The sequence below is a fragment of the Branchiostoma lanceolatum genome, chromosome 12 (genome assembly GCF_035083965.1).
Source record: "Branchiostoma lanceolatum isolate klBraLanc5 chromosome 12, klBraLanc5.hap2, whole genome shotgun sequence".
Lineage (NCBI taxonomy): Eukaryota > Metazoa > Chordata > Leptocardii > Amphioxiformes > Branchiostomatidae > Branchiostoma > Branchiostoma lanceolatum.
In genome coordinates this window covers 9538751-9551725 of record NC_089733.1, presented here as the reverse complement: position 1 = coordinate 9551725, position 12975 = coordinate 9538751, and the positions used below count along the sequence as shown (strand labels likewise).

The window sequence follows — 12975 nt, the reverse complement described above, 5'->3', positions numbered from 1 at the left end:
CCGGTGCGTAAATTTTCGGATCCGTTAGGTTGGATTCGTCAGTATCCGTCAGTATCCGCCAAAAATACAGAAAAATCCCTGTACGCATCCGTCAGGATCTGTGGCATTTCCGTACAGTGTACGGCTCCGTATTCGTCGAAAATACCTTACTTTCGGATTCTTCCGGAAATATTCCATATCCCAGTGCGCATTTAGTCGGATCCGTCAGGTTGGATCCGCCTGTATCCGTCAGTATCCGCCAAAAATACAGAAAATTTCCTGTTCGTATCCGCCAGGATCGATGGCATTTCCGTGCAGTGTACGGCTCCGTATTCGTCGAAAATACCTTACTTTCGGATTCTTCCGGAAATATTCCATATACCGGTGCGGAAATTGTCGGATATCTTACACGAATCCGCATCTATCCGTCAGTATCCGTCAGTATCCGACAAAAATACAGAAAAATACCGGTACGTATACGCCGGGAAACGAGGCCATTTCGTGCAGTGTACGTCATCCTGTGCATGTGCATGTAACTCAGAAACAGACAATTAAGCATCCCTTTTCTTTTGCCATTACAGGGAGTGGCAACGTCAAGTGGCTGGCAGTATCAAACAGATCTGTTTGCAGTTTGTGTTATATCAGAAGTAAGTATATATGTGTGTATGTATGTGTGTGTGTGTTACCCTGGGAGTCCAGGCACCGTAATCGGATCCCCGCACGCGCGCCCAAGCTTTCACGGCCCACCCTCCCGCTGCCCCCCGAAGACTGACCCCGCCCCACTCTCCGCTCAGACCCAAACTCCGCTATCCGATTACTCCATGTATGGCTAGCAGACCTTGGGTTTACAGCGGAGAGTGGGGCGGGGTCGGTCTTCGGGGGACAGCGGGAGGGTGGGCCGGGAAAGCTTGGGCGCGCACGCGTTGCTTGGTGGCTAGCCGATATACGGTGCCTGGCCCCCAGGGTATGTGTGTGTGTGTGTGTGTGTGTGTGTGTGTGTGTGTGTGCGTGTGTGTATGTGTGTGTGTGTGTGTGTGTGTTTCTCTGTCAACAATGGTTGAATGAGTGTATTTCTACAACCAGCTTTAGTGCAAATTTAGAGATTTTCGTCATGGCTTCTGATTAATTTGTTATTTTACTTCCAGGACTGGAGATCAGAGTGAGGGAATAAATCATAGGGTTGTGGTGTATATTGATCCATGCAAGCCCGTCCTTCCGGCCTCCAACAAAGCCTTTCAGACAAGGAGCAGGAACGACGGCGTGTCCAGCAAGTCCCTTAACTTAAGTGATAAGATTGCTAACGAATGATTCGGCTTATAATAGTAAATATACAAATAGCAAACAAAAGAACAACAAACTTTCTCAAATGGCTGCAGCAAGTGCAAACAACTAAAATAATCTAGAGACACTTTGCAAAGTTGATGAACGGGGGTATTTTCTAAATACCAGTATTCCTGTCGTTCCATTCGACCCCTGGCTAACATTTTTTATTACTTGAAAAGTTTTGCATTCCATATAGATCTAGCCTTCATATTCAATACAAAACATTGATATCATGAATACTTAAATCCTTATAGCTGTAGTCCTTTGTCATATAATTGTTCCTTTACACATCCGCCTTTTAATCCATCATGCAATGTTTTCTCAGATCCACAAGAATTTTGAGATCGCACAGCATTCTTTTCGTTCTCATCTTGACATCAGTCCAAACAAACTCAGCAGACAAATCACAAATTTCCAAACTGCTAGCTGTGGGATGTGACGTTGAACTCTACCCTTCAGAATCTAGTGTCTCTAGCATATCTTGTGACAACAAAGGATTAACCCGAGTTCCAGAAGCATTGCCAGACACGCTATTTGAACTACAGCTTCCCAACAATGCCCTGACTACCTTTCCGTGTGTAGCACTACCCTGGGTGAACAAGCTGAATCTTAAAAACAACAGCATAACCCATTTCCCGTGGATATGTTTGAAATACATGCCCAAGTTATATGAGTTGTATTTGTCACATAATCAGCTTTCCTGTATCAGCCTTTACCCTGTCAGGTCTTTCCTGCATAATTTGATAAGGATAGACTTTTCCTACAACAGTCTGAGGACTGTGTCATTGTGTGATCTAGGGTTCGACATAACGACGGATAAGGTCATACGATACAACCCGATACTGGAAGGTAATCCCTTTCACTGTAGCTGCCACATAGCTTGGCTCATTGACGCTGCCGTAATAGCGAAACAGTGCAGCGAAAGACCATCAGAAATATGCGACGACTTCTTTGAAACAAGTACTATTATACGCGCGATGGATAGAGATCAGTCTTTGTTCCGATGTAAAACACCTCCTGAACTGGAGAATGCAGAGTTGTGTACACTGAATGTCACATCATGTTGGATCAAAAATGGCACTGGTCCAAAGAAATTGATGGTCCCGCAGGGACCTTGTTCTCTAGACCATGCCTGTCCCGTTGAAGGTCATGAGTTTACAATGTCAAATGTTGCTACTTCGTCCAATAGTAGTTTATATACAGGGCTGTCTTCACAAATGACTGAAGAAGAAGGCAAAATTCATTTTGCATCCCCAAAAGTGAGTTATCTGCTAAACAGTTCTGGTGTTACCTTCTCAGCAACAAAGACATTTGGTTTCACTGCAACAACATCATCAATATTGAAACAAACAGGAGAAAAAGAAGATAGCATACGGTATATGTCTATAACAGACATACCGCAAACCACAGGCAGTTCCTCTCCACAACCTGTTGCCGCGGCATCAGAACGGATGCTGACGACTTTAGTTCTTGTAGTGACGAGCTTTGTTTGTGTTCTGATGTTAGCCGTGTGTTCGGCAATGGTTAGGAATCAACCTGATAAACATGACCCTGTTAGTCACATGAACAACATAGCTGCTGGCCAAGCTGTTATCCCCCAAGTTAACGCCAATCAGAACGGTGAGGGTAGCAACGAAGAAGGCTGTAGCAACGGTGCAAATTCAGACTCGGAGTCCTGTATGCAGGAAACTGCGTCGGGTAGAATCGTACCTTATGCAGAGTCGACTCTTTTTGATGTACCCCAATATGGCCTTGAAGGGGTTAAAGTTCAAACGACTGAAAACCTCAGCAGTAAGGAAACATTAGGTTCTACCATTGGCCAAAGTACACCAGACTGTGAACATATTTATCATAATGGTGAAGTTTACCATGACGATGAAGCTGGTAAGATAGAGCCTCATGCCACTGTTTATGACGAGGGAGGTGTTGTTTCTTCTGGCAAAGATGACTAAACGTTTTGTTTTGTTTGACATCACCTTGGCTTTTCTCAAAGTGTATTCAAAATTTCTGTCGACTCACCTAGTCTTGATAAATGTAATAAGTAATATGTCCTGTTATATGACTGAGTCATGAAATCAGCTTGTTGAGAATAAGTTTGAAAAATACAATATTGCATAATTGTAATAATGTTATTTTAATTAACGTTTTTGAATGGTTTGACACTTGATACATTGGGAGGCACCCAGCAAGTAATTGGAGGTGATGATTTCATCCACTAACTCTATAGCTACTTGTAGTTCTTGTGATTTGTCGTATCATAATGCAAAGTTGTTTTTCTAGTTTATAAGTTAGGAAACAAAAAATGACACAAAGACATCTAAGGAATCTAAGATAATTTGAACATATATTTTGTCATGTACAGTTTCAATTCAGACGCATTAATCAAATATAAACAGTAAGTATAAGATAATGATTCAAAAGTGTCAAGCTTATTTTGTTATGTATCAATCACATGTATTCCATCGTAATCACACACAAGAGACTAAAGTAAGAATGATCCCAAGAACATTTATCTAAAATCTACACGTCATAAAAACATTTTTATGTAAGCTAGATGATGAATAGAATTAGAATAATGACTTTTAGTGCTTATTGGTTATTAAGCAGCTTCTTCATGTAACATTTTTGTTTACATCTACAGGATCTGGGCACCATTGCGCATGTGCAGGATTGAATTTAGTAAGAAATTTACTGGGCAGGATGTTGTGTATATGAACATGTGACAGGGGGTAGGCATAGGTTTCCCAAAGATAATGATACAGCCATCCACCGTTGCATTAGGAGAAAACATCTGTTTCTCATTCTTCTACTCATCTTGAAAAGAATCTAAACATCTTCTTAAACGTTCCCCAACACATAACTCTCTCCTACAAGAAAAGGAAGCCGTCTTATTGTGATGTTTTGTGATTGATCAATGTATCTGTTGGGTTCGTCAATTCCCATGTACTAAGATCATTTTAACTGTGCATTGATTTTGAAACCGTTCAAAATGTAAACGTATTGAGAATTAATAAATCATATACTGCTTGATTTTACATCTCTGTTTCAGTCTTGATCGTGAAACGTTATGTCAGAATGGCTTTCGTTAACGATACTGATGGTATCTTCGTCCTTCACTGAGTCCATTTCTACAAATTTGGAACGACTGATAGAAGAATTCCTATATTTGTGTATAATCTTAATTGCAATGGCAAGCACCAATCCGATTACAATGCCGCCAAAGACAGCCCCAACAATGACTGAAGTGTTGGGGCCGGATTTGCATATAAGTTCAAGCTGGTCCACACTGGTCCTGTCTAACGACCTGCCGCGCATCAGAACTGGACCTGCGCAGATCAGCTCTCCCGCGAAGGCATCCTTCCCAGGAGCCCACGCGACAAAATCGCTTAGTGCGCAGTCGCAGTTGAACGGGTTGTCATACAAATTAACTTTTTGCAGAGAACTCAAATTGTAAAAGACGTCAGGGGGAATGTTAGTGATCTGGTTAGAAGTGATGGAGAGCTCTTCAAGGTTCTTGAGATACCGTATTGAGGCTGGTATGTTTGTTAAGTTGTTATGGTTTAAAGAAAGAATTGTAAGACTTCTCAGATGTGAGATGTCACCAACAGACCGGATGGCATTTCCGTAAAGAAACAATACTTTCAATGACGACAGACCATCGAATGTGCCGTCCCATATTTCCTCTAGCTGATTATGATTCAGACGAAGTTCCTTAAGACTTTTCAAGGAGGAAAAGACGCGCGGAGGTAAAGATTTTAGGGCGCAGTTTCCAAGAAAAAGATGTTTTAGATTAACCTGTTGATCAAAAGCATCTTCTTCAATATTTTGCAGGCCATTAAACTGTAGTTCCAATGTTTCAAGATTTATAAGAGGTTGCAGGTCGTTCTTTGATATATTGTGAATGCGGTTTGCATACAGCAGTAGCGTCTGAAGGCTGGGCAGGGCAAGTGTGGGCCACCCTTCCAGATTATTTTGTGCAATGTTTAGATATTTGATTTTCCCTTGAAGAGCAGGGACACTATGCAGCTTGTTGTATCCGAGATATAGTGTCTCTAGATTTGGTACATCACGAAATACATCATTGTCTATGAGAGTCATCTCGTTGTCCTGCATGTAAAGATGCTTCAGCTTCTCTAGATCTCGAAAGGGTGCGTTTTGCAGTGATCCAATGGTATTGTAAGCAAGAGAGAGATTTACCAAGTTGGACAATCCTGCAAATGCACCTGGCTCTACATTGGAAACTTCGCTGTGATGCAACATCAACGTTTCAACATTCCCCAGCCCCCTGAATATGTTCGAACTAAGCGAGGAGAACTTGTTATGATCTATGAGAAGGGTTTTCAGCCCACTCTCTATTCCAGAAGAAACCAGAGCTCCCCTAAATGTGTTTAGCTCGTTATTTCTGACACTCAAGAAGGAAAGGGAGGTGAGTGGGCTCAGCATCCCGGCTGGAAGAGATGTTAACCTGTTTTCGTCTAAGACAAGCATCACAAGGTTGCTAAGACCACTGAATGACTGTACAGTAAGAGAATCAATACGATTATTGGTAAGATTCAGAACTTGTAAAGTTGTGAAGTTGCTTAGAGAGTTTGCTGGGATGAGAGTGAGATAGTTGTGTCCGAGGTTGAGTTGATCTAACTCGGGAAGTTGTTGGAGTGAGAGTTTGTCCAAGCTCGCGATCCGGTTTCCGGCCAGGTCCAGGGAGTTAATCGTTTCCGGAAACCCCTCAGGTACGACGGATAGGTAACGGCCACACTGGGCTGATCTTATGCTGAAAAGGAAAATATTTTAACGTTGTCTTGTCGAGATTGTTACTTTGAGGCATCATTAGAATACACAGTTTTAGATCCCGTTCACATTGGGGTTTGTAAATTCGGCTTTAGGGAGGGTTTGTTAACTTGGATTTAGGAAAGTTTTGTAAAATTTGACTCTGACTTTTGTCTCGAGAGTTGGACTGAGGCAGTTTGAAAGTTACCCTTCGCAAACCCTACTTCACATTCACGAAATCTAAGTTTGATTGAATTAGACCAAAATCCAAATTCAATTTGATAAACTCTTCCCAAATCCATTCTAACAATTCACAATGCGAATGCTGGAACGTCAGATGGTCTCTTTCAAAGAGAATGTAGGAAGACAGATTTTGACATTATAGCAAGTAATACGACATATCACCGCGGGATGCCAAACAAAACAAACCAGAACACGTGTCTGTTATTAGCACACTGAAAAGTAACGTTGCTAAGTATCACAATGAAAAGGTGAGAACTAAAGCTACTTACCTCGGACAGGAGCATTTGATAGGGCAGGTGTGATGAGTCATCAGGTGCCCCAACTGAAGTGAGGACACCAACGCCAGGAATATCAACGTCAGATACATGGTCTAGTACGGTCCCTGTCGAGCCTGAGTGCCGATATACTATATAGCGGGTACAAAAAAAAGTAGAATTTTAGCTTATATTCAAGTCCGCATGAGTTGCGTATCAACATTTTTTTGGTCCAGGTAAAGTTTGAGGAAAGAAGTTGTCCCACCGACTTATGACTTTACCTAAATTATTTTAAAAAATGTTGATACGAAATTCATGTGGGCTAGAATATAGGCAAGAGTGTCAACGAGCCCCAAGGAGGTTCACGGATCCAACTGCGCATGCTCAGGTCAAAGGTGAAGGCCCATGTGACATAAACAAAACACATCTGGACATTGTTATGCAAACCGACCGACGGAGATATATACATCCGGACATGTACAAAGCATGGTCGATAAAAGAACTGTTAACAAGTTTACCTTTGACCTCCACATGCGCATTTGGATTCGTGAACAGGCTTATTACGTTCCTGTGCGCCTTGGATCATTTTGTACCGAATCTTTTCTTCACATCCTGCAATACTTACCTATCTTAAGTAATGTTTTACATGTCTTTTGAATTCCAATGGACGTAACGATACGTAACACATTGTATATCTGCATTCTATCTGATAAAGCCGTTTACGTATCATACACCCCTCATGTAACAATTAAACAAACGCAGCGGGTTAGGTAAATGCATATGTTTACCTTCTCGAATGATCAGTACACAACCAGCGCGAGTTAAAACGTTCCATCACGTCCAACACAAAAAAGATCCATTGTTAAGCTGGTCTGAAGTTAATGTAAGTGGATAGTAACACAAAGAGAAGTGCTTTCTGATTTTTGACGGCATCGTATAATGCGATGTTAGGTTACGACGCCAATTGGTGCTTCCTTTTCGTGCTTCTTGTGTTCTTAATTCACGAATCTCAGATTGCCTGACGGTGCACTTTCAAATGTCAATGGTTAGAAGTATGTCGTGTGTGGTGTTTAAAAGGCTTACAAATACGAGGCTGATACGAGAAGAGTTCTTATCTCATGCAGTGTTAGAATAATTGATGGCGGTCACATGCGCAGGTTAAATTCGATTTAAGCTACGGTCACATTTGCACCGGTACCCGTAGGGGTGTAGCGACGACCTGGCCCCGAAGCCACAAATTTGCCCCGATGGACTGCCGAACACCGGGGGGGAACCTCTTGTTGTTCTCACGACTAGCTTACGGCGTCTATTTGTTACCGGGTCCCGGGTTGATTTTAATTTCGCATTTACAAATCCCAGCGGCCCGGCCGTGCCCAGACATAGTCCGTCAGCCGCAGGGTGTCCCACGGGGCCATGTAGGGGTCACGCCCAAAATTGCACACTAAAAAAACAGTTTTCAGTTGTGACCGTAGCATTATCAAGTGTAGGATGCAGGCTTGAGCATTACTCAAAGGTAACGTGTGGCGTTCCATACCTGTAAAATCGGAAGAAGTCTTGCGGAAATAGACAAGTCTGTGACGAGCACTACGCTGTGACGGCCGCACGTGCAGTGTTAACCCTTGTACTGCAGAAGAAATAAATAGTGACCTAGAACTGGTCAGTTTAGTGACCGGTCAGCAAAAGACACACCATCATCGACCAATCACAGCCAGTCTCTTATCTCTATGTTTTCGACAGGACACACAGCGTGTTGTCTTTTCCCTTCAAACAGAGTTTGTCTTCTATTTGGTTTACACTCTCTGAAAAGGACCCGAATGAGAGTGACAAACTTTAGCAATTTTCTGTAAGCTTTATCCATGAAAGGCAACATAGTTTAGCATACTTAGATTGGGACAGAAATTTCTGCATCCGACTTTTATAACCTAAGCGTGCTTTATATCAATTCGATCAAACAGTTTGTTTTTTGTTACGCGATCTTATCTCTATGTAGACCTTTGGTCCCAAAAATCGACCCTAAGAGCCCTTTTGAAGAAGCGCGTGTTAAAGTGACATGGGGGAGCAAAGGTCTTAAAAGCAGCCCGAGGCTGACGAGTTAGCGTTTATTAGTGTCCGTGTGACAGATCAGTGAAATAAGACTAACCCTGTTCTTTAAGGTAGATGTCTTACGTATGAATTTAGTTAAAGGTAAAATCCTCCCACGCCATAAAGTGTATAGGGCGGTGCCCATCCCCGTTGCATAGCCCTGGGCCACAATGTGGTGCAATCACTGCAGCAGGAGGCTAGTCCACTGGCAGTGGAGTGTGTTTAACTTCCATGCTGTTTCAGAAGTATTGAAGTCTTCGGCATGACTCAATGCGCCTCTTGTCCAGAGGTGTCCTACCCGGGCACGAACTCGGGCCTTCTGGTTCCAAGTAATTTGAACCAGATGTGGTGAGTGACAGAAACGCAGACCACTTCACCAAAGGGACACCCCTTTGAATGAATGTTGTGGATGATTGACAAGAAAATCCAAGTGAAGTGGTTGTATTGGATCCCGGAGCGAAAGATGAAAACAAGAGTTCGAAGACCTCATACCTTACTCGTATGTCTTGTTTAACTTGATTATGGTTTATTGATCATAACAACAAGGTTTTGATTAACATCAAATCGATCAATGCTTGTCACTCTACGGTGAACGTTACTAGCATATGGAAAATCTTGAACTGCGAAAACACAGACAGGCAGACGCAAAACAATACCTCAATGTGAATAAGTAGCTTCTTGGACTTGAAATGTCTGTCAGCTTAAGAGCAAATGATTGTTCCAGTACACACGGGCATCTCGCGATTGTCACAAAGTGTTCTAGAACAGCATGTACATAGTTGTAGCGTCGCTGTGGAACAGCATCCAAACACAACAACACTATTGAGCATGCCGCACGTGCATTTCTCAAGCTCCTCGTTGTGTAAAGCCGAATTTGCTTATCCCGTTTGATAAGATGGGTGTGTTGGACAAGGCCGCGTCAGCGTTCCTCACAGTAGTACATACCCTGTCATTGCTGAAGCCTGGCGGTAAGAGACGGACCGGCGAACCCAAACTGAACGTCACTGTTCATGAAGGGAAAGTTGGACGCCACCGTGAGTCAAAGCAAGTATGTAGTCACCCTTCGTCACGGTAAGGAAAAGCAGCAGACAAAGAAGAAGAAATCAGATGGTCTAGTCTGGGAGCATGCTGCCGAATTCTCCCATTGGACACCGACAGATCCATTAATCCTGAAACTTCGCAAGGCGAAGCGGTGCAAAGACGCGACCATCGCCGAGCTTCCTATCGATGTTGCCGCCGCACTTGCGTCGGTGGACGGCTTACCGAATCGATGGTGGTACGCCATAGAGAGGATCGATAAAGGCAGTCGTCAGAAGGAAGAGGTTTTCCTGCAAGTCACGATCACTGTGGATGGATCGGGGGTGAAAAGTGGCTCTACACAGGGTAAGGGAACGTATTTCTGTTTCTAAACATTGGAGTTTGTATGTTAGGCCCCTCTGTCCGTACAGGACAGCTGCCTTGCCAAAGTGAAGACTTTGTTCTGACAATCTCTGGTTTACCTGTAAGGCAAGGCGACATACAGAAATTACATCTTTATGGATATCTAAAGAATATTTGTAGGTTCATGTGGAATTATCTATTTGTTTAAAGTTGTTTTAATCAAACATGAAAATGACATGAGTCTACTTAGAAATAATGGCAAAGTGTGAGTCAAAATGAATGGTTCGGCCGAACCGGCGTTCGAAGCACCGTAGGTTTCCTCCTTCTATGGAACAGTTTTACGTTGAAGACTAACGTACGCAAAACACACGTATACGCATATTGTATCATTTTATTCAGCCCCTGCCAAGCCTGCTAAGGAGGCTGCTACGAAAGCAGGACAAGAGACCCAGCGGTCCACGCAGGACAACTCACCACAGTCCGCGGCCGACGACACTGCGGTCGTGAAGGCATCGGACAAGACCGCCCATGGGGAGGAAGATGTCGAGCGCCACTCCCTAGACAAGGGCGAGGAGGTCCCACAGGTGTCCTCTACCGTCGACGGTCACACGGGCGACAATGACTCCGGACGGGGTCAAGGTAAGAGGCGTCATAGATCTGTTGCTGTTTCTTTACATTAACGTCCTTTCTTTGTACATAGAATTTAAAATCTTTTTCTCAGAGGTACATTCAATATCAGGCAAGTAACCGTAAAACTATAAGTAACTTAGAATACAAAATGTAAAATTGTGAAAACAGTGAATCTCCCCTCTATTCGAATTCAGACTCGACCAGGCCCTCTGAGAATACCGTCAAGACGGTAGGGCAAGAGAACCAAGAATATACAGCGGAGGAGAAAGAAGTGACGACAGTATCTATGGACGTGAAGGTCGCACACGTGCCCGCTACTGAGGTTGACTCCGGACGGAGTCAGGGTAAGAGATGTCTGCTGTTTATTCTGGTAATGCTTGATAGACTATTTTATTTTTGGAAACGGTTTTCGGGAAGTGTTCTTAAAATGCATGTAGAACGGGCCTAACATGAAAATACGTGTCATTGATTTAGACTCCGCAAAACCTGTCAATGAGACAGCAGCACAAGACAAGCCCTCTACCAAGCGAGGATTCGAGCCAAGCCATGAGCGCCGTTCCTCAGTTTCCCAGGAAGGAGAGACGGGAACGTCAGACAGCAGCCGCCGCACGGACAACTCACCACCATCCGCAGCCGGCGATATCACTGACGTCAAGCCAGAGCAGCCTTCATCGACAAGCCTGACACCCAGCCCACCTGCCTCATGCCACACACCTGACCAGGCCGGTACAAGTGGCCATGGTGAGGGAGATTTCAAGGCGGATACAGAGCACCACTCCCGCGACAAGGACGTGGAGGTCCCACAATTGTCATCTGCAGTCGATGGTCACACGGGTGACAATGACTCCGGACGGGGTCAAGGTAAGAGGCGTCATAGATTTCTGTACATGGACTCTTCACAAGCGTCCTTTATTTGAAAATAGATCTTAGAATCATCTCTCAGAGGTAACTTGTATTTATCTCGGAGAAAAAGATTCTACGTTCTATGTGAAATGAAAGGCGGCCCAAGCAGTAACGAAATAAGACGCAGAATGCAGAATAAAACATATTGTATTATATTGTATTATATTGTAACATATCATAAAACAAATTTGGAGGTACGTTTCTCTACCTTCTTAAGTCATTGTTTGACGAATATTCTCGTAACTGTGAAAACATATTGTGAACACAGCCATTAGAAAGTGAGATTTAATTCTTTTCAGACCCAGCTAGCTCTGGGCTCTCTGAAGAGACAGCTATGAAGGCAGCACAAGAGATGCCAGCACCTCTAGAGACCATGGCGGACGTGGTGACAGTGTCTGAGGGCGAGAATGCCCCACCGGTTTCCGCTACTGTGGATGATTCTACAGGGGACAGTGCCTCCGGACGAGTTCATGGTAAGAGGCGTCCCAGCAGAACAGTCTGTTCGTTTTGTTAATACACTTGACGTCATTTACTTGTATAGGTCATGATATTCCTATCAGAGGGAAATACATGCCGTCTTTAACAAGGCAATTGCAAGTACTAGTACATGAAATTGATAGCAAACAAAGTATTACAGAACAAAAGGTTACAGGACCTGGTGTTACCGAATTAAGCATTGTGAAGAACAGCAACTACAATGTGAACTTTCATTCTATTCAAACTCAGCAAAGTCCAATGATGACGAGACGGACACTGACAATGCTGGTGAGACGGCATCTTCTACACAGGGAGGAGGTGCGGCTCTTCCACCAACCGACACAGCTCCCCGCCACGCAGATGCAGACGACCCTCAGTATGAAGAGATGATGTCATCGATCGACGATCTGTGGGATGACCTCATCACTAAGAGAGAGTACGCGGATGAACTTCAAACCTATGCCGACTCACTCAGATCCAAGCTCGCCGCCTCCGCTCCACACGTCCTGAACTACACGGTTATCAAGAACCTGGCAGCGCAACTGCCCGTGTGCAAGTCTTACAACTTACCCCAGACAGGAGGTCTGAGCTTAAAAGATCTTAAAGACATCCAAGACACCCTAGCCAAGTTGTTAAAAGATGAGGAAGAACGTGCAATGTACCTGAGGAAATGGTACATTGAGGAGATGTGTAATGTGGCTCTGAAAGAAGCTCCTCAAGTACTGGGTGCACAGGACTGATGGGTAATTTAAACGTTTACTTTTATGCCTTTACCAATGATAATTGGATATTGAACCCGAGTTCTTTAGATAAGGATGAATCGGTACTGTTAATATCCGTTTACATAAATACATGTTCCCGTCCCAAAGGAGGTAACAAATACAACATTCAGGACAAGTTTTGTTCTCCATCTTGGTTTGGTTCCTGGTGTCACTAA

General features: G+C 43.7%; 1 protein-coding gene across 1 annotated transcript; it reads right to left on the bottom strand.

Annotated features, from left to right (window-relative positions):
• Positions 1–4119: 4119 nt before the first annotated feature.
• LOC136446619 (leucine-rich repeat-containing protein 15-like) lies at positions 4120–6703 on the bottom strand. Its single transcript, XM_066445092.1, has 2 exons — positions 6582–6703; positions 4120–6073 (listed from the first exon to the last, which is right to left on the bottom strand). Exons 1-2 carry the CDS (start codon positions 6677–6679, stop codon positions 4348–4350), a joined length of 1824 nt encoding a protein of 607 aa, XP_066301189.1. The 5' UTR covers positions 6680–6703; the 3' UTR covers positions 4120–4347.
• Positions 6704–12975: the final 6272 nt, after the last annotated feature.